We start from the raw sequence: 26,458 nt of genomic DNA, 5'->3' as shown, positions 1-26,458 counted from the left end.
ATCTAACTACATAGAATCTTTATGAAGATGAAGAGAAGAAATATTTCATGGTCCTTGGTAACAGGAAAGGCTGTGTTTCTTCTAGAAAATTAATTTGCTTTTAATCTTCTGGACATGGTGACTCTTAGAGACAGTCATATGTACATTTTGACATTGTTAAAGAATGGAGAGCCAATCTGAAAATGAAGTTAATAAAATACTTTTATTCATGTTAGCATCAAGAAGAACAGAATACTCAAATTTAACAAAAGAAGAAAAGAACTTGTACTTTGAAAACCACAAAACATTGTTGAAAGAAATTAAAGAAGACCTAAGTAAATGGAAAAACTAAATATATGTTTATAGATCAGAAAACTGAACATTGTTAAGATGGTAATACTCCCCAAACTGATCCATACTTTCAACACAGTCCTTATCCAAGTTCCTTCTGACTTCTTTCCAAAAATTGACAAACTGATTCTAAAATTCTTGGAGAATTACAAGGGACCTAAAATACCCAAAACTACCCTGAAAAGGAACAAACTAGAGAAACTCATATTTTACGATTTTAAAACTTAATACAAACCTGAGGTAATTAAGACTGTGGTACTGGCACAAGGACAGACATTATAGATCAGTAGAATAAAATCAAGAGTCCAGAAATAAACTCATAAATCTATGATCACTGGTTTTTAACAAGGATGTTGAATATTTTAACAAATATTCAACAAATATTTCTGGGAAGACTGGATACCCATATGCAAAAGTTAAAATGCAATACGTAAAAACTAAAACTATAAAACTCGTAGAGGAAAATATAGGGGTAGATCTTTATGACTTTGGATTTCACAGGGAACTTTTAGATTGGACACCAAAAACATGAGTAACAAGAGGAAAAATGCATAAATTGGACTTCGTGAAAATTAAAAACCTTTTGTGCTACAAAGCATACCATCAGCCAACAGAGTGGGAAAAAGTACTTGCAAACCATGTATTTGATTAGGGACATGTAACCAGAATATATAAGGAATTATTTTGTTTAGAAGATTTAATTTATTTTGGGGTGGTGGGGAGGGGAAGGGAGGGAGAAAAAGAAGGATGGAAACATTGACGTGAGAAACATTGATCAATTATCTCCTATACATCCCCTGACTGGGCGCTAAAGCTGCAAATGAGGCATGTGCCCTGACTGGGAATTGAACTGCTGACCTTTTGCTTCGCAGGATGATGCCAAGCCAGTGAACCATACTGATCAGGGCACAGAAATAAGGAATTTTTAGGCAAATTGAAAAGTGAGCAAAGCATGTGAGCAGGCATTTTTTTCCCCAAAGAAACAAAAATAGCCAATAATCACACGAAAAAGTGCCCACTAATTAGTGTTCAGGGAAATGTAAATCAAAACCATGATGAGATACCACTTTATACCCACCTGGATGGCTAGAACAACAAAAAAAAAGAGATAACAACAAGCCTTTGTGAGGATGTGGGGAAATCAGAACACACACTGCTGGAGGGAATGTAAAATGATCCAACTTCATTGGAGAACAGGTAGTTCCTCAAATTGGTAAACAATTACCATATCATCTACCAGTTTCTACTTCTAGGTATATATCCAAGAGAAATGGAAACACGTCCATGTAAAAACTTGTATACAAATGTTTATAGCAGCATTATTCCCAGGAGCCAAAAGGTAGAAACAACCTAAATATCCATCAGTGGATGAATGAAGAAACAAATGGGTTACGTCCACACAGTGGAGTATTTCTCAGTCATAAGATGGGATGAAGTATTGGTTCAGGCTACAGCCATGGTGAACTTTGGAAAGATTATGCTAAGTGAAGAAAGCTGGTCACAGGACTCCTGCCGAAGAAGGAGGAGTAGGTAGACAGACACAGTGTGCCTCCTTGCACAGCCAAAAGACAACAAATTTAAAAACAAAACAACCAGAACTGACAGAAAATTGAACTGTTTGGAAGTCCAACAACCAAGGAGTTAAAGAAGAAATATTCATCTAGACCAGTAGAAGGGGCGGAGACGGGCAGCTGGGTGGAGAGGATGCGCAGCAAGGCAGCAGCTGGCAGACTGGTCCCACATTTGAGTGCAGACAAACGGGGAGGAACAACTGGGGAGCGAGAGAGACCACACAACCCAGGGTTCCAGTGCTGCCTCAAAGCCTCTGAGTGAAAACACCGTGGGGGTTAAGGTAGCAGTGATAGAAACTCCCAGCCTCACCAGAGAGTTCATAGGAAAGACCCACAGGGTTCTAGAATGTACATAAGCCCATTCATCCAGGAATTAGCACCAGAAGGCCAGAATTTGATTGTGGTTAGTGGGGGAAGTGACTGAAAACTGGCAGAAAGCAGAACAAGCAACACTATTCCCTCTCGGACCCCTCCCCCACATACAGCATCAGAATGCAGTGACCTGTGATGCCTTGTCCTGGTGAACATCTAAGGCTCCACCCCTTACTACAAAACAGATGTGCCGAGACAAAAAAGAAAAAAAAAATGGCCCAAGTGAAAGAACAGATCAAAGCTCCAGGGAAAAAAACTAAGCAATGAAGAGATAGCCAACCTATCAGATGCACAGTTCAAAACACTGGTAATCAGGGTGCTCACAAAAATGGTTGAGGATGGTCACAAAATATAGGGAAAAGTAAAGGCAATGAAAAGTGAAATAAAGGAAAAAGTAAAAGGAACCAACAGTGAAGGGAAAGAAACCAGGACTCAAATCAATGGTTTGGACCAGAAGGAAGAAATAGCATTCAAACAGAACAGAATGAAGAAACAAGAATTCAAAAAAATTGAGGGGACGTTTAGCAACCTCCAGGATAACTTTAAACGTTCCAACATCCAAATCATAGAAGTTCCAGAAGGAGAAGAGGAAGAGCAAGAAATTGAAAACTTATTTGAACAAATAATGAAGGAGAACTTCCCCAGTCTGGCAAAGGAAATAGACTTCCAGGAAGTCCAGGAAGCTCAGAGTGTCCCAAAGAAGTTGGACCCAAGGAAGCATATACCAAGGCACATTATAATTGTATTACCCAAGATTAAAGATAAGGAGAGAATCTTAAAAGCAGCAACAGAGAAGTAGAGAGTTACCCACAAAGGAGTTCCTATAAGACTTTTAGCTGATTTCATAAAAGAAATCTTGCAGACAAGAAGGGGCTGGAAAAAAGTATTCCAAGTCATGAAAGGCAAGGACCTATGTCCATGATTACCGAGCAAAGCTATCATTTAGAATGGAGGGGGAGATAAAGTGCTTTCCAGATAAGGTAAAGTTAAAGGAGTTCATTATCACCAAGCCCTTATATGAAATATTAAAGGGACTTATCTAAGAAAAAGAAGATAAAAAATGTGAAGAGTAAAATGACAACAAACTCACAGCTATTAACCGAACCTAAACAAAAAACAAAAGCAGAACGAACTAAACAAACAACTAGAGCAAGAACAGAATTGCAGAAATGGAGATCACATGGAGGGTTATCAGCAGGGGAGTGGGAGTGAGAGACCGGGGAAAAGGGTACAGAGAATAAGTAGCATAAATGGTAGGTAGAAAATAGACAGAGGGAGGTTAAGAATAGTATAGGAAATGTAGAGCCAAAGAACTTGTATGTATGACCCATGGACATGAACTAAAGGTGGGGAATGTGGGTGGGAGGGGATGTGCAGGGCAGAGGGGAATAAGGGGAGGGGAAATGGGACAACTGTAATAGCACAATTGAAAAAATATATTAAAAGAAAAAGCCAGGCACGAAAGTCCACATACCATTTAATTCTTTTTATATAAAACTGTAGAATATGTAAAGTTATAGAGACAGAAGTATATTAGTGATTGGACTGTGGTTTATATAGGGAGTAATACCTAAAGGAAAGGGTGCTAGGTTTCTTTGCAAGGTATTGAAAATGTTCTAAAATTGACTGGTAATGTTTGCTCATATCTGGAAATACACTGAAAATCATTGGATTGTACAGTTTAAATGGGTGAATTGTATGATACGTGAAATGTATCTGTCAGGCTTTTGTTAAAAAGCACTTCAGAGCCACTGTTACTTTTCTTTGTTATTGTATTTTATTTTTAAACTTTGTTTTGTATCTCAAAAAAGAAACAAGTACATTTGACAAGTTAGATTGTCAAGGATCTACATAATTAAAAGCTAAGGAAATGTCTTTTTTTAGCATTCTCTATGAAAACATAGTAGCAAAATAATATACAACAAATACTTTGCCTGTATGTTTCTGTATAATGAATTATTTTTTGTTGTTTATTTTTGCCTTGATGACTGAGAAGTGTTTTGTCTTCCTAAATTAGGTGATATTACAAGGATTCAAAAATTATTCTCTTTAGAATTGATATTTGATTACATAACCTAGTGGGGACTGCAGGAAGTTTAGATAATTGTCATGAATGAATCTTTCAAAGTTTTCTGGTCAATTTTTCAAAATTTTTGCATCTACTTTTAAAAATAAGATCTGTTGAGTATTACAATGAATTTATTAGAGTGTATTCTTTTGATGTTGGAAGTGCTAAACTAGTGGTGCTAGCTCAAATAATTAATAAAAGCAAGGAGAAGGGAAAGAAGCAAGGAGGCCTAGGCAAGTTCTAGTTCAAAATTGCAATTTTACTATATGGTTTTGGATAGCAATAATATCCTGTTTTATTTTTTGAATTTCATCTTCATTTAAATTGCTCAAGGATTAATGTATTCATTTTGATAAAAGTGGGATTGTAGTTACTGTTAATGACAGTAATCTAGTACTTAAATGCCTACTGCACACTAGCTTCTGTGTTAAAAGGATATGATGTGCATTATTTATGTAATTCTCACACCATCCTGCTCAGATACAGGTATGCGTATCAACTCTCCAAAGCTGAGAGAACTGGCACAGAGCAGATCAATAACTCACTGCTAAGGTCAAACAATGAGTAAATGGCGAAATCAGGATTTATTCTAGGACAAGTCTTGCTCTAGGAATCCTTCACTTAAACCTGCGTGTTATTGTAACAGAAAGTTGCTTTGTATTATTTTGTCCTCTTTTGAAACAACTTCCCCCCTGACTTGTAACATTATGGACAACTTAAAGTATCATATTTGAAAAAAAATTGAAGTTACCAATGTTTGATTCTTTCCTCAAAACATGGACTAGAACATGAAATTCAGGAAAGATTTAATAACTGTTCTTAAATTTACTTTTGTGCTATGCTTTGCAAATTGATATCTATATTAATAAAAAATAACAATATTCTGGAATTCTGGACACCTGATATTAAGTTAGTAGAATGTGTATTGTGGGGATATCTTTCATACTGTGTTGATTGACAGATTGATACTTACCACGTTTTGCACTCTAGATATTACTAGAGTAGGCAATTCAGTTGATCCTCTTAGGGAAGATTCTAGATATATTTTGCAGGCACAGTTAAGTAAATATTGCAAAGTTTGATATAGAAACTGATTTGCCATTAAAGCAGATATATGTAGTCCACGTTTTTTTTCCTTTTTAATGATATTTGAGAATAGTGAGTGAAGTTAAGAATAAAGCGAAAATTCTGTAGTCAGTTCAGCATTTCACTGTCAGGAGTGAGGTGAGCATTTTGAAAGGTATCTGCTGAATATTCAGGAATAAAAGGTCTTACAGTATAGACTATATGATTTGTTGGAAAGCAGGAGGAAAGGAATCATGTTCTGTCATTTGGCTGGAGGTTCAACATATATCATAGCTTTAGTTATATAAAAGGAAATTGTAGTTACTTCTAGTTTGAGGTCATATACCTGTAGATTTTCCATAGAATGAGGGTTTTAGGGAAATTGAATGAGGATATTGAAAATGATTAAATAACAAGAACATATATTTGTCCTGACCAGTGTGGCTCAGTTGTTGGAGTGCCATCCCTTACACTAAAAGGTTGGGGGTTTGGGTCTCAATCAGGTCACATACAGAGGTTGTGGGTTTGATTTCCAGTTTAGAGTGTATATGAGAGGCAACCAATCAATTTTTCTCTCTCACATCGGTTACTTTAGCTCTCCCTTCCTCTCTAAAATTAATGAACATATTTAAAAATTAGTTAAAAAAGAATATACACTTAAACTCAAAATGATGAATAATAACCTAGATATTGAATTTTAAAGTATTTTATATAATTTTGAAACATTACATAGCAAGTGCCTCTTAAATATTTGCTGTCAAGTTTATGAATCCCCAGATATTCATGACTTTATATTAGGTATTTTTTAAGAGATTTCATTTATTTATTTTTAAAGAGCGGGGATGGGAGGGAGAACGGGAGAGAAACATCGATGTGTGAGAGATACATCAGTTGCCTCTTGTGTGCTCCCAACTGGGACCTGACTTGCAACCCAGGCATGTGCCCTGACTGTGAATCAAACTGGCGACTCTTTGGTTTGCAGGCTGGCACTCATACCAACTAGGATTATTATTATTACTATTTCTTAATCTTCACCTGGGGATATGTTTACTGATTTGAGAGAGAGAGAAGCATCTATGGGAGAGAGAAACATTAATAGGTTGTCTCTCATATGTGCCCTGACTCGGGGTTGAACCCCCAACCTAGGTATCTGCCATGACTGGGAACTGAATCTGCAACCTTTTGTTATACAGGATGATGCTCCAACCAAATGAGCCACCTGGCCAAGGCCAGATAAGGGTTTTTTTTTGGTTTTTGGTTTTTTGTTTTTTTTTAAAGTCTTGAGTTAAATGTATTATAAGAAAGAACTGGCTTACAATGAGACACACTGCATACCATGTGTAGTAGATAGATGGTACACAATCAAAAAGAAAATAACAAGTGTTGGCGAGGACGTGAAAAAATCGGAACCCTCACACATTACTGTTGGGAATGTAAAGTGGTGCAGCTGCTATGGGAAACAGTTGGATTGTTCCTCAAATTATTCAACATAGACCGACACTGTGACCCAGCAATTCCACTCTTGGGAACATACCTCAAAGAATTGAAGAAAAGTATTCTAACAAAAAGCTCATACACAAATATTTATAGCATCATTATTCACAGTAGCCAAGAGGTGGAATTGATCCATTTGCTTATCAACAAGCAAATGGCTAAAAGAAAATGTGATATATCTATACAATGGAATGTTATTCAGCCATTAAAAAGGAAGGAGGTACTGATACATGGTATAACATGTGAATAAACCTTAAAAACATTATACTAAATAAAAGAAGCCAGACAAAAAGGCCATATATTGTATGATTCCATTTATATAAAATATCCAGAACAGGAAAATCTATAAAGCCAGAAAGCAGATTAGTAATTACCAGGGGTTTGGGGAAAGGGTAATTGGGGAGGGACCACTTAATGGGTATGGGTTTCTGTTTGAGGGTATGAAAAAGTTAAGAAAGTAAGTCATGATGGTGGTTGCATAACATTGTGATGTACTTAATGCCACTGAATTTTTCACTTGGAAATGGCTGAACTGGTAAATTTTTTACCAGGATTTTTTTTTGAAAAAGGAAGAATCTGCTTCTATTTTAGAACTTACACATTTTAAGAAATTTTGGGAAGGCTGCTGTAATATATATGAGTTTTCATATATAAAACTCTCCAGTTCTCATTTGATTTTCATTTTAATGCTGGGTCAGGTGACTTTAGTGTTTCCTAAAGTGGTATTCAAGATGATTTTAATCAGCAATTTTCAACCTTTTTCATCTCACAGCACATATAAACTAATTACTAAAATTGTGTGGCACAGCAAAAAATATATTCTAGCAAAACTTGATCCAAAAATATATTTTTTGCTGATCTGACAAAAAATGTTATATTTTTCCCCATCTTTTTTTTTAAGATTTTATTTACTTAGTTTTAGGCAGAGTGGAAGGGAGGGAGAAAGAGGGAAACATCAGTGTGTGGTTGCCCCTCATGCTGCCCCCTACTGGGGACCTGGCCCACAACCCAGGCATGTACACTGACTGGGAATTGAACCAGAGACTGTTTGGTTCCCAGGCATTGCTCAATCCATTGAGCCATACCAGATAGCTATTGTTGTGTTGATTGTTATCATTTTTTAAATTTGACAGTCTAAGGGAAAAAAGGTCAGTGACCCTGACTAGATAGTCAGGTATTGCATGTTTTAAAAATTCTTGCAGCACACTGGTTGAAAATTGCTGTTTAAGGTGATAAGGATATTATGGCTGAAAATGGGAATAAGAAAAATGAACAGATTAAATATATATAGCAAATAATCACATAGGTGAAAAGTAAATATGGTAAAACAATTGTATTCAAATTAAATTTCAGACATACTGGGTAATCTTGAACTCTGATTGTTTTTGGTGAGTTCAATGTAGACTACCATCACCAAGTTAACTTTGTATGTCTGTACTTTACGAACTGGGGGCAGGAAAGGGAGAATGAGAAAGTAATGTGTAGTCTTGACATTTTTGTCTGATATTCTAGCAAAAATTGATCCAAAGAATGAAGAAGAAGAAAAGCGGCGAATTGAAGCTCGGCGAGAGAAGCAAAGACGCAGAAGAGAAAAAAACAGTGAGAAATATGGAGATGGATACAGGTTTGTGCTTAATAATCAGAAAATTGGGCTCATTGAAAAACCATTTTCTAGAAAAGTGAAATCAGTTGGAATGTTAAAAATTCCTGAGCGTCAAATGAAAAGTTTTAATTAAAGATACTTAAGAATGCTTTTGATTTTTGATATTTATGTACAGTTACCACTGAGAAAATATAAGAAAAAAGAAGTCCCATTCAGTAATGGTAATTCAAAAATAAAATATATTTAGAAATACAGTATTCTTAAAGAGCAATATATGTCATAACATGAAGAAAACCACAAAGTCTTTGAGATTGGACTACATGGTGATACAGTGATATTCTTGGACAGGAAAACTAAATATTACAAATGTATCACGTCTTTCCAACCCTGAATCCAAAGAAAATTATGAGGAAGAGTAAATAAGTAGATACTAGCTGTTCTAGATATTGAAACATTAGAAACTCATTGTCAGTGAAATAAACTGAAAATTTAAATAATAGCATAGCATTTTATTAGCAAGGAGGAAAGAAATACTGATTTACTAACTGGGATGCAGTCAAAGGGCACTGTTATAATTTTCTGGTGACTAGTTATAACTACGGGGAGGCAATTTAGCATTTTTAAAAATGTTTTGAATTTTGTAATGACTTTTTGATCTCTCCAAAAATAACCTAAAAATATGGAAGAGTTTAATCTAAAAAGATGCCCATTACAATATTATTTATAATAATTCTAAATGTGCAAGAAATACCAGCAATACAGTGTGACCAAGTATATGTAAGATTAGATACATTCCTTCATGGCTCTTAGGCCATTGGTTATAAAGCCTGAAACAACATGCAGAAAATGCGGGTAAAATAGAAAAATACAGGGTGGGAAAGAGTAGGTTTATAGTTGTTCACATTAAAAATAATATTAATAAATAATGATACAAGAATAAACTTTCACATACTCACAACTGTAAATCTACTTTTGCCCCACACTGTATATATGTAAGATGTAAAGTTATGTCTAGAAACAAAAAGAGACTACTAAGAAATTGTTTTTAAAGGACAAGATTGATATTCTTTTTTTCCTCTGAAATCTGCCCAGTTACTACTAATGCTAGGGAAATAAAGAATATAAAGTTTAAAAAGTAAATTCAAAGTAAAAAGTGTTTCCCATTCAAGAAACAGTTTTGCTCAATAAAAGTTAACTTGTTTTTGTAGCATGAAGGAACTGAAATGTTTCACTTACGTGACTTTTCTAGATGTCTAAAACTATATCTTAATTCAAGAGATAACATTTTAAGAGAAGAATCTACAAACCTTTTTAAGGCAGTATTTTAAAAATGTATGAGTTTTCTTCCATATTAAACAGGATACTCTTTGTTATTACTTGGTTTTAATATATACAATGGGTTTGGTTATGTAAAATATAGTAAAAGGAAATTCAGTTGCATTTGATTCCCATATTTTTTTGTTTGATTAGAGTATCTTTTATATTAGTCTGTTAGGTATTACTTGTTTAATCTTTGTGTTCAGATTTAAAAACCTTTACCTATGTTCTTTGTGGTTTGTTACTCCTAATTTGTTGGGACCTGAGAAACAATGAAATTAAGCTTATTAAGAATTAACTCATAAAGAGAAGTTTTAAGGGGCATCTATGTTGTGGTCTTTGGGAGTATATCCCACTCTGGTATCACTTCTTCTTTTGATAAGGGTAATGGGCTTAGTTACTTTGTAGCAGAAATAAATTGAAATGAATGCTTTGTATTACATGTGTAGGAGTCTGAAGATGATTTTATATTATAGGATTATTTTTTTCTATTTACCTATAAATACTTTACCCATTAAAAGTTATAGATTTGGATATCATAGATCCATATTAATGTAATATATATTGTGATTTGGAGAAAATAAGTGAGCTTTAATTTAGATATTTTCTCCATAATTCTAAATATAAACCCAATGACTAAGAGTATCAGTTCAATTAAATTGTCATTTTAGGATAAGAATCCTTTAAAATAATCTAAAGTTATTTTAATTTATCAGAGCAGTTTTACTTTGAGTTAGGATAAGAGATTGACAGTAAGTAACTATTCTCATAATATATATATTTTTGGTATTTGAATGCTTTCAATATAATAAAGAGGATGGAAAGGGATGGGTTTTTGAGATGTCTTCTACATAAGAGGGCAGGAAAATCAGGGAAATGGATCAGTGGATATGAACTGATTTAGGAATGGTAGGGATGCAGGAGTTGTTAGGCAACCCAGGTAGTGGTCATGGCTTGAGGTAAAAAAAGCAAAGAAACAAATGTTTCATTCATATTGAGGAAATTGAAAGCTATGTAGATTGAAAATGACTGTAGTGGGTTGAAAGATGTACTCTAATGAAAACATTTAATGAAGGCATACATATGTGCTAGATACTATTAAAGGTATTAGTGGGTAAAGCCAGGGAGGGGGAGGAGGAGGGGGAGAGAGAAAGGGAGGGGGCAGAGAGGGGGGCCAGAGAGAGGGGGAGAGAGAGAGAGAGAGACAGAGAGAAGCCCTGCCTGGTGTAGTTCAGTGGATTGAGCTCAGGCCTTTGACCCTAAGGGTCATGAGTCAATTCCCAGTCAGGGCACACACCTGGGTTGCAGGCGAGATCCCCAGCAGGGGGGTATGTGAGAGGCAACCACACATTGATGTTTCTCTCCCTCTCCTTCCCTTCCCCTTTCTGTAAAAATAAATAAATAAACTCAAACAAAAAAGAGAGGAGAGAGCAAGAGCTAAATGGCAACTGAAAGCATTTTAACTTTTTTTTTTTAAGATTTTATTTATTCATTTTTAGAGAGGGAAGGGAGGGAGAAAGAGAGAGAGAGAAACATCAATGTGTGGTTGCTGGGGGCCGTGGCCTGCAACCCAGGCATGTGCCCTGACTGGGAATTGAACCTGCAATGCTTTGGTTTATCGTTTTGTTGTTGTTGTTGTTGTTGTTGTTGTTGTTGTTGTTGTTGTTGTTGTTTTGAGCCTTAAGGAGCCAATGGAACTTTTTGAGCAGTAATGTGTTGTTGCCTTCTTTAGGAAGTAACAATAATTAATCGAATAAGTACTATGTGTCAGGAACTGTTCTAAGGGTTTTATATGTATTTTTCAAATCCTCATTTCATTAAGAAAACTGAGGCCTAGAGGAAGTTAAATAACTTGACGAAGGTCACATAAGGATGCTAGATATAAACCCAGCAGTTGGCTCCAGATCCCATACTTTTTTTTTTAATCCTCACCTGAGGACATGCTTATTTATTTCAAAGAGGAGAAAAGAGGGAGAGAGGGGGCGAGACATCGATATGAGACAGAAACATCTGTAGGTTGCCTCTTGCATGTAACCCCGACCAGGGACCAAACCTGCAACCCACTCTCACGACCTACCCAGAATTGAACCTGTGACTTGGCTTACTGGATGATGCTCCTACCAACTGGGCTACACCAGTTAGGGCCAGATCCCCTACTTTTAACCAGGAAAATAAATCTAATGATAGTGTAAGGAATTAATTGGAAAATGGAGACTGGAGAGAGAGAATCCAGTTAGATAACTGTTGTCATAATTCAAAGAAAAGGAAATAACTAGAATATATAAGACAGGAGCAGTTAAATGGGAGAAAAAGGGGAGTGGCCTCTGAGACTCTAAAGGCATGCATTTGTCCAGACCAGGACTGTTAATCATCCTGAAGTGATCTTTAGGGAGCAGGACTTTTGATCACCCAAGAGCTCCAAGGGAGTGAATTATGGCTGTGTGATATTCCACCTGGCTGTGTTGATACCACTCTAGTGGTTTGGAAACTAGGAGATGGAATAAGTTGTTGTAAAACAAGTAGTGGAACTTTGGAAATTGATACTTCTTGAGGTTTGCTTTGGCTCTTTAACTGGTCTAGGCTTGAAGTGGAGAGTTTAAGATTAGATTAAGTAGATACACTGATTCCATCTTTTATACCTAGGAACTCCAGGGTGGGCCAGAAATGCAAAGTAGTATAATGACACTGTTGTCCAAATAGGTACTGAAAGAAATACTGTTCGATTTGTTTTTTGACTTAAGCTTTATTTACATCAACCATAAAATGGAAGATAGGAAATAATTTATGTTAGTAAAATTAATTTTATTGTTATCTTTTTATGAACTTAATAAGTAAACAAGGTAATATTTAAATAAAAACTTTTTTCCCCCTTGTAGAATGGCATTCACATGTTCATTTTGTAAATTTCGAACGTTTGAAGAAAAAGATATTGAACTGCATCTGGAAAGTTCTTCACACCAGGAAACATTAGATCATATTCAGAAACAAACTAAATTTGATAAAGTAGTTATGGAGTTTTTGCATGTAAGTAGCTGTTTTTAAAGTGAAAAGCACTTTGATGTTTCAATTTCTTATTTTTTTATGTTCTCCATCTCACACTTTATGTTTCTAAAATTTTCATTTACCCTTTAAAGATTATTTTTAAATTTCACAGAATTAGATACAAATTTATCTTCTATAATAGACTTTAGATTTGTTAATTGAGAGAACATTTTATATTTTTCACAGTAATTTCTGGCATAGGTGTTAGGAAAAGAATTCTTTTACCAACTGTTTATTGATGCAGAATTAGCTGTCATCCATTGAGGGTCTGTATATATGGTGTTTTGATACTATATTTGAACTTTATAACAACTCCTTTTTATCATGAAAGATTGTCCTCAGAACAGCTGAAGTGACTGAGTAACATGGTGGATTCTGAATTCAAAACCATAGAGCCAGGTGTCTGTTTAGTGTCCTTTGTATTATGAGTGTATGGTCATCAGTTCAACAATTTTCCTTGAATATTTATGAAATGTGTTGTGCAGGCACTGAAAACACAGACACTACCCTCAATGAACAGACAATAATTGGAAATAGAACATACTCACCCATACACAGATGATACAGTTAAGTGGAAGGGCGAAGAATGATAGTATAGGCCAAAGGGGTTTGGAGTACAGGCAGATAGCTGGGGTCAGAGATTCTTAAGGAAGGTGCTGGAGCTGGACTGCTAATTGTGCATACAGTTCATTTGGGCAGAAGAGATGGAATTGTTATGAGGTTAGCAATGTGGTGATCATTCAGTCCTCCATATCCTTGCAGAATTGTGTCCCTTAGTTACAATTTTATGCAGTTCATTCCTTAACTGGATTGTGTCACTTAGGACTTAAGTACTTGCCTGCCCAAAGAAGACCTCTTGAGTAGTCCAGCTCTTTGATTTCTCTTACTCTGTATGCCTAAAATACATTTTAAGTGAACTTTTTGTAGTTTGCTAGTACTTTATGACAGTCTTCTCAACTAAATTGTAAACTTTTTGAGAACAGATAGTTCTTATGTAACACATACTGTTACCTTTCATAGGCTGAGCATGGTGCTGAGCACATGCCAAGTTCTCACTGATAACGTTTTGGATTCTTCCTATTTTGTTTTTAGGAGTGTATGGTAAATAAATTCAAGAAAACATCTATTCGTAAGCAACAGACAAATAATCAAACAGAAGTAGTCAAAATAATTGAAAAAGATGTTATGGAAGGTAAGTATTTAAAAAAATTGTTTTAGAAATTTACATGTCTATTTTATGCCTTAACCTATCTCAGTGTAAATGATGCCCACTAGAGTGACACGGTACGTAGTTTTATGTGGTAACCCTGAGTGGGTTATCAAAAATGAAGTTGGCTTCCTATTCTCATGCTTATAAATGTATCACTTTCTACCCTTCTGGCTTTCACTTAAGTTTTAGAGGAAAAATCATCTTTATGTCTGGATGAAAGTACTTCTAGTATCTGTACTCTCTCTTCCATATCCCTTCTTATCTCCTCAAGGACTTTGCTCTTCTGTTTTTCAGTTCTTTTCTTTTACTTCCCTCCCAGAAGCCTGTGCTCTTATCTTAAAAACAACAACAACAAAAACTGGAGGAACAAAAGAAAATAAAAATATGCATTAGTTCACCTAAAGCCTGCCGTTCCCTTTAAACAACTGTGCTTAGAGAACTAAGCATAGTCCACACTGGGCTCTGTTTCTTCACTTTCATTTATTGCTTTACCTACAGTAGACAATTTTCTGCTCCCATTAGTTTACTAAAACTGCTCTGACATGTTGCCAATACCAACTTCTGTAAGTTCTTTTGAATTATCTTACTTCTGCAACATTTTTCACTGATTGATGACTTTATTCTCTGTGAAACCATTTTCTTCCTTGGTTTCTCTGGTATCTCACTGTCCTGATGTTCTCTGTATTCCCTTGTCATTTTCTACTTTTTTGTGTTTTTCTTTCTGTATCAGGCATTTAGAAGTTGGTATTTCCCAGTAGTTTATTAGTCCCATTATCTCTCTTTATATTTCTTCCAGATGACTTCATTTACTTACAGAGCTTAAATCAATATTTTTGTTAATTACTAATACATGTATAGCACAGATCTCTTTTTTGACCTCTAATCTCATACATTCAACTGCCTATTCACATCTTTCTTCACCAGTTTCACAATATCAACATATCCAAAAAGTTATCCTCTCTTTGAACATCCTCCAGCCCATGAAGAAAACCAAACAAAAACCCTACAAATACCTTTTCCATTTATGTTGGAAAGTGGCCCCACCATCAAAGCAGAAAGAAGTTAATTCTAAGTATTTTACTTGACCAGATCTGCAGCATTGTGTCCTTTATATTTCATCTTTTAAATATTTACAAAGTCTGTTTCTTTATTTCTTCTTTAAATATGCATTTGTTCAAATCTTTCCATGTTCTTTTGACAATTATTTAGCTAACTAGTTTTCTTACTTTCATTTTCTACTTCTAATTCTATTATATCACACCATTACTTCAAGAATTTTCAATGGCTCCCCCCATTCTCTCCAGGATAAAGTTCGAATTCCTGGGCATGGCACACAAAAAGTGCTCCGTGGTTTAGACCTTTCTCTTTTTCTCTTTTCTTAATCTTTTGTCCTTTCTTTTTTTAAAGTGTATTTTATTGATTATGCTATTACAGTTGTCCCATTTTTTTCTTCCCTTTATCTCTCTCTGCCCTGCAACCCCTTCTCATCAGCATCCCGGCCTCCCCCCCCCGCCCCCCTTAGTTCATGTCCATGGGTTGTACACATAAGTTCTTTGGCTTCTCCATTTCCTATACTATTCTTAATGCGCCCCCCTCCCCCTGCCATGTTCAACCTACCATTTATGCTTCTTTGTCCCTGTACCCTTTCCCCCATTTTGTCCCCACCTCCTCCCTGCTAGTAACCCTCCATGTGAACTCCATTTCTGTGATTCTCTTCTTGTTCTAGTTGTTGCTTAGTTTATTTTTGTTTTTAGGTCAGTTGTTGATAGTTGTGAGTTTGTTGTCATTTTACTGTTCATAGTTTTGATCTTTTTCTTAGGTAAGTCCCTTTAACATTTCATATAATAAGGGCTTCGTGAGGATGACCTCCTTTGACGTTACCTTATCTGGGAAGCACTCTATCTGCCCTTCCATTCTAAATGATAGCTTTGCTGGAGGGAGTAATCTCAGATGTAGGTCCTTGCCTTTCCTGACTTTGAATACTTCTTTCCAGCCCCTCCTTGTCTGTAAGGTTTCATTTATGAAATCAGCTGATAGTCTTATAGGAACTCCTTTGTGGGTAACTCTCTACTTTTCTGTTGCTGCTTTTAAGATTCTCTCCTTATCTTTAATCTTGGGTAATACAATTATAATGTGCCTTGGTATATGCTTCCTTGGGTCCAACTTCTTTGGGACACTCTGAGCTTCCTGGACTTCCTGGAAGTCTATTTCCTTTGCCAGACTGGGGAAGTTCTCCTTCATTATTTGTTCAAATAAGTTTTCAATTTCTTGCTCTTCCTCTTTTCCTTCTGGAACCTCTATGATTTGGATGTTGGAACGTTTAAAGTTATCCTGGAGGTTGCTAAACGTCTCCTCAATTTTTTTGAATTCTTGTTTTTTCATTCTGTTCTGGTGAATGTTATTTCTTCCTTCTGGTCCAAACCATTGATTTGAGTCCTGGTTTCTTTCCCTTCACTGTTGGTTCCTTTTACTTTTTCCTTTATTTCACTTTTCATAGCCTTTACTTTTCCCTATATTTTGTGACCATCCTCAACCATTTTTGTGAGCACCCTGATTACCAGTGTTTTGAACTGTGCATCTGATAGGTTGACTATTTCTTCATTGTTTAGTTTTTTTCCTGGAGTTTTAATCTGTTCTTTCGTTTGGGCCATATTTCTTTGTCTTGGTGCACCTGCTATGTTGTAAGGGGTGTTTTATCAGGGTGGGGCAACCCAGGTCTCTGTCTTGTGGTGCTGTATGTAGGGGAGGCATCAGAGAGGGAACAGTGCCTCTTGCTTGGCTCTTGGATTGCTTTTGGTCACTTTCCCTGCTACTAACAAGTAAACTGGACCCTTGTGGTGCTGAATCCCTGGTGGATGGGTTTGTGTAGGTTCTACGACCCCATGGACCCCTCCAACAATCTCTCCTGTGAGGCTGGGAGTTTCTCCCACTTCCACAATCACCACCAATTTTACAGTCAGAGGTTTGAGATTTTCTTTTCCCTCACTGGAACCTTGGGTTACATGGTCTGCTTGTGCCCCAGTTGTTCCTGCCAGTTTTTTCGCACAGAAATGTGGTAACACCAGTTCCACCAGCTACCGCCTTGCCTCTAGTCCTTTCCTCCATAGCTGCCTGTTTCTGCCCCTCCTACCAGTCTGGATGAATGTTTCTTTAACTCCTTGGTTGTCGGACTTCCACACAGTTTGATTTTCTGGCAATTCTGGTTGTTTTTTGTTTTTAAATTTGTTTTTGTCCTTACTTTGGTTGTGCAAGGAGGCAAAGTGTATCCATCTTGGCCGGAATCTTTTGTCCCTTCTTTATTCTCTGTGCCACAGCCATACGGAATGACTTGCAATTCTCAGGAGGAACCATTTTCTTTTACAACTATCCCTTGCACACATTGGGTTCCCAAAAAGTCCATTTAGTTTTTTCTGTAAAATAAAGGACACGTTTTTCATTTTCACCAATAACTTTATTGAATTGGATATGTTGAATCTGTCAGCTGTCTCCCACTATCTCTCAGTTAATGTCTCAATTTGATCACTATCAAATTGAACTGGTCTACCCAACCATGGAGCATCGTTCAGCGAGAAATCTCTAGCCTGAAACTTCACAAACCACTTTTGACACATTTGATCAGTCATAGTAACCTGTCCATACACTGCACACATCTTTTTTTTTTTGCACTTCAATTTAGTTTTTAATTTTCTTGAAATAATAAAGGATAGTATACTGAAAATGTTGTGTATTTTCTCCATATCTTCAATTTTAAAATGACTACACAAAAATTCACTAATTTTGACATTTTTTATTAATGCATGCTGATATGATAGTTTTCGTAATACAGGCTAACAAAATTGTTTCTAATGAAGTTAAAGATAGCTAAGTGCTGCTAGAGCCATCTTATGGAAAAAAACAAACAAACTTTGTGGCCAACCCAATATTTATACTTTCTTTACCTGTAATAAACCTCAATTACTATTTTCAAGATGTATATTTTGTTCCTTTTGAATCCAATTTTGAAATCTTTTTCCCTGTTCCTCCCTACCCACATTCATAATCATGGGCATTCTTATTTTACTACATAATCATACCTATTTTGTTTTATATTTCATTTTTAGTGCTGATTATATAACATGATTAGGAAATATAATTATACTTTATGATTTTAATATTTTATTCATATATTTTTAAGCTATATATTCAGATTTAGGAGATACAGAAAAAAAAAACTCAACATAAACCTAAATACTCCCATCCTTTTTTGGGAAGAAGGAGTGCAAATAATTATGGAAACAAAATAGTAAAGCTTGATTTGTCTGAAATAAGAATATATGAATTATTTCTTATTAATAATTGGATTTCTTTTGTAGGCGTTACTGCAGATGACCACATGATGAAAGTAGAGACTGTTCACTGCAGTGCTTGTAGTGTGTATATCCCTGCTTTACATAGTTCAGTCCAGCAACACTTAAAGTCTCCTGACCATATCAAAGGGAAGCAGGTAAGTTTGGATCTGTCCTAATGAAGTCCTTAAATTATTCTTCAATCCCTTATTGTCCTTTAAAGGCCATTGTCTCACACCTACTGACTTGTGTACAATTCTGTTAATCTTATGTGTGAATAATTGTAAAGATAGCTAGAAGCAGCATGCATAGTAGTTAAGATTTTGGGCTCTAGAGCCAGACTTTCTGGGTTTGAATTGTGGTTTAGTATATAATATGTGAGTTGACTTTAAGTTTCCTTATCTGTTAAGTGGGTGTGGATAATCATTCTACTTTTATGTGACCATTTAAATATTACATTAATTAAAATATAAAAGGCACTTACAGTGGTACCTGGCACACGTAGTAGCCTTTCAGAAAAATCATGGCTATTGATGAACTGTTCTTTTCATTAACAGTTTTTAAAAAGTTAGTACAAAATGATTGTGTGTGTGTGTGTGTGTGTGTTTTAGAACAAAAAAGAGATTTGATTATAACATTTTTCTGTGGTTAGGAAAAATAAATTTAAAAAGGATTATCAGTTACTATCAAATATTTACTAAAAAATTCTAGAAGAATTTATTTGCCTTTTGTTAGCATATTTCTGCTTCTATATTGGTTGCTTTTATTTAGTCATTTATTTCAAATTACATGTTTATATTGTGTGAAATTTGTTTAAAAAGCAAATTTAAAAATTCAAATATTAAAGACTTAAGCTTTAAATAGAATATACCTGAGTCTTAAATTCATATTTTGTATTGAAGTGAACCTCATTTAACTTAGGCTTTTTAAGACATTTTTAGCTACTTAGAACACATAGTATTTTTTTAATTTGTCTTTTGATAATTCTTTGACACTTTTGAAAACTAGACTTACATATATTACCACTTTTATTTTTACATTTTTTATTGTTGTTCAAGTACAGTTGTCTACATTCCCCACCCACCCCCCGCTACCCCTTCCCACCCTTGATCCTACCATGCCTTTGGTTTTGTCCATGTGTCCTTTATGCATGTTTCTGAAAACTCTTCCCCCCATTATCTTCTTCTCCTTTGTATAAAACAGCCTGGAAGTAGACTAATTACTCTAGCAGTATGAAAAATTATTCTTTCTGTTTTGGTAGTATCAAAATTAATAGTTGGAGCAGTTGGCACTAGAGGAGGTGGAGATAGAATGGAAAGGAGAGAAAACAGCTGTCTAGGAGACCTAGACTTAAGGTGTCTGCTGACTGGGTGTATGTTGTTGAAGCTTACTTGTTCATCGAAGCTCATTGTTTTAATCTGTAGATGATTTACACTGCGGTCATAGTAACTATTGTTGCTTTATAGTTTCATTTGCCAGAAAGTAAATCATTTAAATTTAAGAATTTGACTATATAATGTCATTTTAATTATGGAAATATTTTTATGTCATAGTTTTCAAGTATTTCAGTGTGTTCTATTTTTCACAGGCTTATAAGGAACAAATAAAAAGAGAGAGTGTCTTGACTGCTACAAGCATTTTAAATAATCCAATAGTGAAGGCGCGATATGAACGTTTTGTTAAGGTAAGATGTTGGGGCATAAACTCTTTAGCTTATGTTGTAGTATTGTAATAATTAAGTGATGACATAGTAACTGTGATATTTACATATAGTACAACATTAGGAAGAATTTTACTTAATATCTTACATATAAGTAAAATATCTGTTTCCTAATCAGTGGGATTTGTGGTGGGGAGAGAGCAATAAGCCATTTCTTCCCCTCTTTCTAGCTCTGAGTTATTTGAGAGATACATGGGAGTCTGATAGAGATCAAAAGTTAGCATTAATTTATTTTTTTAAGATTTTATTTATTTATTTCTGGGGAGAGGGGAAGTGAGGGAAAAAGAGAGGGAGAGAAACACTGATAGGTTGGTTGCCTCTTGTATGTGCCCCAGCTTGGGACTAAACCTGCAACCCAAGCGTGTGCCCTGATTAGGAATTGAACTGGCAACCTTTCACTTTGCAGGACAGAGCCCAACCAACTGAGCCATACTGCTTAGGGCATCAGCTTTATTCTTGATTTTTAGAAAAAAGATGACTTGAAGGATACGTTTCACATGTATAATTATGTGGACCCCCTAACAGTGCACTTGTAAATTACATAGGCTTATGTCCCCCCCAACTTCTGTTACTGGTTCAGGTGGGTGGCAACAGCTTTCTCCTAGTTTACCACATGGCATTGAACAAACTAGAATGTATTATTTCTATTGCTAGGAAGACCCAAAAGAAGGAAACCAGAAGGGAATGAGTTGTACATGTCCAGTTTCTTCTAAATATACTAATTGGATAAGTCATTCCTCTTCCTTGGATAAAGTTGAAGGGGAAGCAGAGGTCAGTTATATTGCTTCAGAAAAAGCTCCCTCATGGAATCAGAAGGCCAAGAGAAAGGTTTGCCCCTAATGTTAGGAAACTCAGATGTGAACAGTAAGGTACACCTGGCCCACTGCTTCTCATAGTATTTGCCCTGTAGTACTGAGGAATCTTTCTTTACACAAAAATCTTTCTTTACAATGCCTATAGTATAAACAAGAACTTATTATTGCTCAGGAAATAATAGAAATAAATTTTAGATTTTAGTTTTTGAGTTTTCATTTTTCTAATTTTTATTATTCCATAATTTTTAAAACATTTAAAATTTATTTTTAGAGAGAGGTGAAGGGAGGGGAAAAAGAGAAGGACAGAAAAATCAATGTGCAGGAGAAACATACATTGGTTGCCTTTCACATGCCCCCAAATTGGGACTAGGCCCACAACCCAGGCATCTGCCCTGACTGGGAATTGAATCAGCAGTCCTTTAGTTTTCAGGTCAGCACTCAATCCACTGAGCCACACCAGCCAGGGCAAGTTTTTATAAAATAATACCTTATTTGAAAGGTATTATAAAATACCCTTTTGAGTTTTGAGTTTTTATAAAATAATACCTATTTAAAAATCATCCTACACTGAACAGATTTACAGTTGAAGATTTGAAGAGTTGAACAGTTGAAGATTTACAAAAGATTCTTATTTACATTAGTAACTAAATCTTTATTTTATAAATTAGAGAGGTTTTGTTTAATTTGGCCATTGTGGTAGTTAATCATGTGCTCTGTGAAGAAGCCTGATATAGAAGAACAAATTTAAAGGACACATGTACAAAAACTAGGGGGAGGGTGGTAATGGGAGGGAAGTGGGGAGGGTTGAGTGGGTGGGCTGGAATGGGAGTAAAAGGGAGAAAACTGTACTTGAACAATGATTAAAATAAAAAAAATAAAACAAAAGCCTGATATAGAATGTCAACTGATGGTTGTTGGCACCAATTCACTGCCCACAGGAATCTCCAGTTTGGGGTGCAGTGAAGTAGAAAAACTTTATTCAGTGCAAAACAGCTCAATTGTGATATAGCATGGCTGTGAAAACAACAGAGCTACGAGGCAGTTCTGGGGCCATGCTGCTTTCCACCTAGACAGCTCTGCTCTCCTCCTTGGTAGTTGGCTTTGTGCTTCACTGGTTTGCTCCATTCTGTGCCAGTCTGCTGTGGTTTGCTCTGCTCTGATGAGTCATCTTCAGTGTTTCAGCTTAGCCAGTGAAATGCAGTCTTCAATCTTTGGTAGAAAGGTTGAAGTGCACCCTCAGAAACAGAGGGGAGCTGGGTTGTATAGACAGAAGTCCCCACCCTAAGTCCCTGATTGGTCCGTCCTCCTGTAACCCTAAGTTCTTGCAGTGATCAGTCCAAAAGGCACTGTCCTGATTGGTCAGAGTAGAGCCATTTTGACTGGCAAGAGCTGTGCAGCTCTGATGACTAGGGAAATCCTCTGTCCTATTGGTTGAAATAGGATTCCAGGAAACCTTTATAGAGCAGGCACAGATGGGAGAAACACAATGTAGGCAGGTGGTTCAGTGCAGGCTTCTTTCTGAAGTGCAGTTTGAGTGAGAGGCCCCTGTCTAGAAATAGTTGCCACACTCTGAGCTACGAGGAGCCCTTTTTAGTAGTAGGTGTTTTGTATGTCAAGGTTTGTAATACTTAATGACCACTAAATCATCCTTTAGTCAAGTGGCTTCCAAGTTGAATAAATTTCATTTCTTTCAGCTTGTTTTTTATGGACTTGTTTTCTGATTTGTTAAACATATTTGTCACTCTTTACTACACTCTTGACACTTATTTTTTTAAAAGCGAATGCCACACTAATTGAAATTCAGTTTTGGGGGAGATGTGGCATCAAAAAGATAGGAGCCAAATTAAGAAAAATTCAGGTTTTTGTCCTTGCTATATCACAAACTTTTGAGAAGTTAATGATTTCTATTAATGTATGAAAATAATTTTTAATGAGAGAAGAATAAAAATTAGAATTTCTGTGTAGGGTTTTTAGGCTTCACTTAGGATTGCTTCATGGAAAAAGATATCACTGGTGGAGTGTCTGTTCATGGACCTATTTTGGAGAAAGTGCTTGAACTGAGGAGATTGCCTCAGGAACCTTGTTGCTCTGAATGTGATTCATGGACCAGCAGTACTGGCATTACCTGGGAGCTCATTAGAAATGCAGTTTCATTGTTAGGTCATGTCCAGGCCTATTGAATAAGAATCTTCATTTTAATAAGATTCTGCTTGATTCATTTGCGTTAAAATGCAAGAAGCACTGAAGTTACATTGTTCAGTGATTTCCCTTTGTTCAACATTTCTGTCTACTTTGTTCCTTGCTGTATTCCCCAGAGTACCCTCTGTTTGTGGTCAGCTCTGGTAATGGCTTAAAACTCTTTCAAGTTCTCTCAGTCTGACAAAATACCCTTTTTAATCTTTGTCCCATGAAGATAGTTGCTTCATCACTTTCTCTCAATTCTCCAACTGTATCATCTTGTTCTCTTCACTCCCTGACCTGGACACTCATGGTCAGCCCTAACAACCGTGGGGTGCTTCTAAAATTCCTTCCTTACTTGTTCCTCTGCCACTTACCAGTTCCCAGCACTGTGCCATCTACGATTAGCTGTATTCACTGTGTCTTGCTGACAGTCCCGTGGCATTGTGCCAGTGTTATGCTTAGACATTTTCACTGCAGTTCACAGTAATTTTACTTACCTATCGATGTAATATGTTTCCTATAGTGACTGTTTCAAACTTATTCCACTATTCACATACCCAGATTTCATTCTTATTCCCTTCACTTCCCACATTATTATTTCTTGTCTTAGGGAGATAGAGACCATTAGATGTGAGCTCCATTGTCCTTTCTACCTTGGATTTATGTATCTGTCTATCATCTTTATTGCTATCTGTGAAGAAAAATACCATTTAAATTTTTATTAGTTTTTAAGATTTTATTTATTTATTTTTTAGAGAAGGGAAGGGAAGGAGAGAGGGAGAGAAACATCAATGTGTGGTTGCCTTTCATGAGCCCCTCACTGGGGACCTGGCCTGCAACCCAGGCATGTGCCCTGATTGGGAATGGAACCTGCAACCTTGGGTTTGCAGGCCTGTGCTCAATCCACTGAGCTATACCAGCCAGGGCTAAAAAAATTTTTTAAAACTATATTTTATTGATTATGCTATTACAGTTGTTCTGTTTCCCTATTTATTCCTCTCCACCTTGCACCCCACTCCCACCAGCACTCCTCCCACTTAGTTCATGTCCATGGGTTGTACATATAAGTGCTTTGGCTTCTCCATTTCCCGTATTATTCTTAACCTCCCCCCCCCCTCATTTTGTACCTACCATTTATGCTTATTCCCTGCACTTTCTCTCTTATTCTCCTCTCTCCCCCTCCCTGCTGATAACCTTCCTCCATGTGATCTCTCTGTGAATCTGTTCCTGTTCTAGTTACTTGCTTAGTTTGTTTTTGTTTCTCTTTTAGGTTTGGTTGTTGATAGTTGTGGGTTTGTTGTCATTTTATTGTTCCTATTGATCTTTTTCTTAGATAAGTTCCATTAATATTTCATATAATAAGAGCTTGGTGATGATGAAGTCCTTTAACTTTACCTTATCTGGAAAGCACTTTATCTGCCCTTCCATTCTAAATGTAGCTTTGCTGGATGGAGTGGTCTTGGATGTAGGTCCTTGCTTTTCATCACTTTGAATACTTCTTTCCAACCCCTTCTTACCTGTAAGGTTTCTTTTGTGAAATCAACTGGTAGTCTTATGAGAACTCCTTTGTGGGTAACTATCTCCTTTTCTGTTGCTGCTTTTAAGATTCTCTCCTTATCTTTAATCTTGGGTAATACAATTATAATGTGTCTTGGTGTGTGCTTCCTTGGGTTCAACTTCTTTGGGACACTGTGAGCTTCCTGGACTTCCTGGAAGTCTATTTCCTTTGCCAGATTGGGGAAGTTCTCCTTCATTATTTGTTCAAATAAGTTTTCAATTTCTTGCTCTTCCTCTTCTCCTTCTGGAACCTCTATGATTTGGATGTTGGAACATTTAAAGATGTCCTGGAGGTTCCTAAACCTCTCCTCAATTTTTTTGAATTCTTGTTTTTTCATTCTGTTCTGGTTGAATGTTATTTCTTCCTTCTGGTCCAAACCATTGATTTGAGTCCTGGTTTCTTTCCCTTCACTGTTGGTTCCTTTTACTTTTCCCTTTATTTTGCTTTTCGTAGCCTTTACTTTTCCCTATATTTTGTGACCATCCTCAACCATTTTTGTGAGCACCCTGATTACCAGTGTTTTGAACTGTGCATCTGATAGGTTGGCTATATCTTTGTTGCTTAGTTTTTTTCCTGGAGCTTTGATCTGTTCTTTCGTTTGGGCCATATTTCTTTGTCTCTGTGTACCTGTTATATTTTAAGATCCAGAACCTTAAGGATTTTCCAGGGCGGGGCAACCCATGTCTCTGTGTTGTGGCATTGTATGTTGGGGAGGGGTCTGAGAGGACGCAGTGCCACCTACTTGGCTCTTGGCTGGCTTTCACTCACTTTCCCCTCTACTCATAAGCAAATTGGCCCTTCTGGTGCTGATTCCCAGGTGGGTGGTTTTGTGTATGTTCTAGGACCCTGTGGGTCTCTCCAGTGAACTCTCTTGTGAGGCTGGGAGTTTCTCCCATATCTGCAACCCCCACAGGTTTTCTCAGTCAGAGGTTTGAGGCTTTCTTTTCCCTTGCTGGAACCCTCAGTTGCGTGGTCTGTCTCACTCCCCAGTTGTTCCTCCCAGTTTATCCGCACAGAATGTGGGACTGCCAGGTCCTCTAGCCAATGCCTTGCTATGAGTTCTCTGTACCCCATCTGCCCGTCTCTGCCCCTCTTACCAGTCTGGATGAATGTTTTTTCTTTAACTCTTGGTTGTCAGACTTCCATACAGTTCAGTTTTCTGGCAGTTCTGGTTGTTTTTTTTGGTTTTAAATTTGTTGTTGTCCTTTTGGTTGTGCGAAGAGGCAGAGTGTATCTACTACGTACACCTCTGTCTTTGCCAGAAGTAAAAAAAAAATACCATTTTTTGCCTGTCATCTGTGTTCTTGTTTCATTAGCTATCTCTTTCCTTATTTTTTCCCCATCTGACTTTTTCCCCTCTTTATTTTACTATTTTCCCCAAAGACACATGCTAAGGAGTTCCCTAAACTAAAAATGACTTAACTTTTCGTAGTTTCTGGTTGTACTTGAAAAGGTAGTTTACACTTAACCTACTAGTTCTCAAATGGACATATGTAATTAAAATTACCTGTTAGGCTAAAATCAAATAAAAATCTGCTTAGGCACTTCCTAAAACCTTCTAAATTAGGGTTTTCAAACAATTTCTGATACATATTTCTGAAATGCTTCTTAAATATTCAGGTTACCAGATTTCTTTCCTGGAAATTCTGATTCAAGAGGTCTGAAATTGATTTAGGAACTTGATTTTTTAGTAAGAGCTCCACTACTTGACTAAATTAAAATTTCAGAGTGTGATACCTGGGCCTTTGTCTTTTGAGAGCTTCATGGGAAATGGTGGCAATTAATTC

The 26,458-nt window shown here is 36.4% G+C and overlaps 1 protein-coding gene across 5 annotated transcripts in view; it reads left to right on the top strand.

Moving 5' to 3' along the window:
- ZNF326 (zinc finger protein 326) overlaps positions 1-26,458 on the top strand; it is a 43,399-nt gene that overhangs the window by 14,155 nt on the left and 2,786 nt on the right. For all 5 annotated transcript variants that reach the window (XM_045847120.1, XM_045847119.1, XM_045847123.1 and 2 more), the window contains 5 exons: positions 8,413-8,524; positions 12,697-12,844; positions 13,955-14,054; positions 18,425-18,555; positions 19,986-20,081. In XM_045847120.1, coding sequence (XP_045703076.1) covers positions 8,413-8,524; positions 12,697-12,844; positions 13,955-14,054; positions 18,425-18,555; positions 19,986-20,081 — 587 coding nt within the window. The remainder of the gene's footprint in view (positions 1-8,412; positions 8,525-12,696; positions 12,845-13,954; positions 14,055-18,424; positions 18,556-19,985; positions 20,082-26,458) is intronic.

The sequence above is a fragment of the Phyllostomus hastatus genome, unplaced genomic scaffold, assembly GCF_019186645.2.
Source record: "Phyllostomus hastatus isolate PE091 unplaced genomic scaffold, TTU_PhHast_1.1 phas_contig_524, whole genome shotgun sequence".
NCBI lineage: Eukaryota > Metazoa > Chordata > Mammalia > Chiroptera > Phyllostomidae > Phyllostomus > Phyllostomus hastatus.
This window is presented reverse-complemented; position numbering and strand designations above follow the sequence as displayed.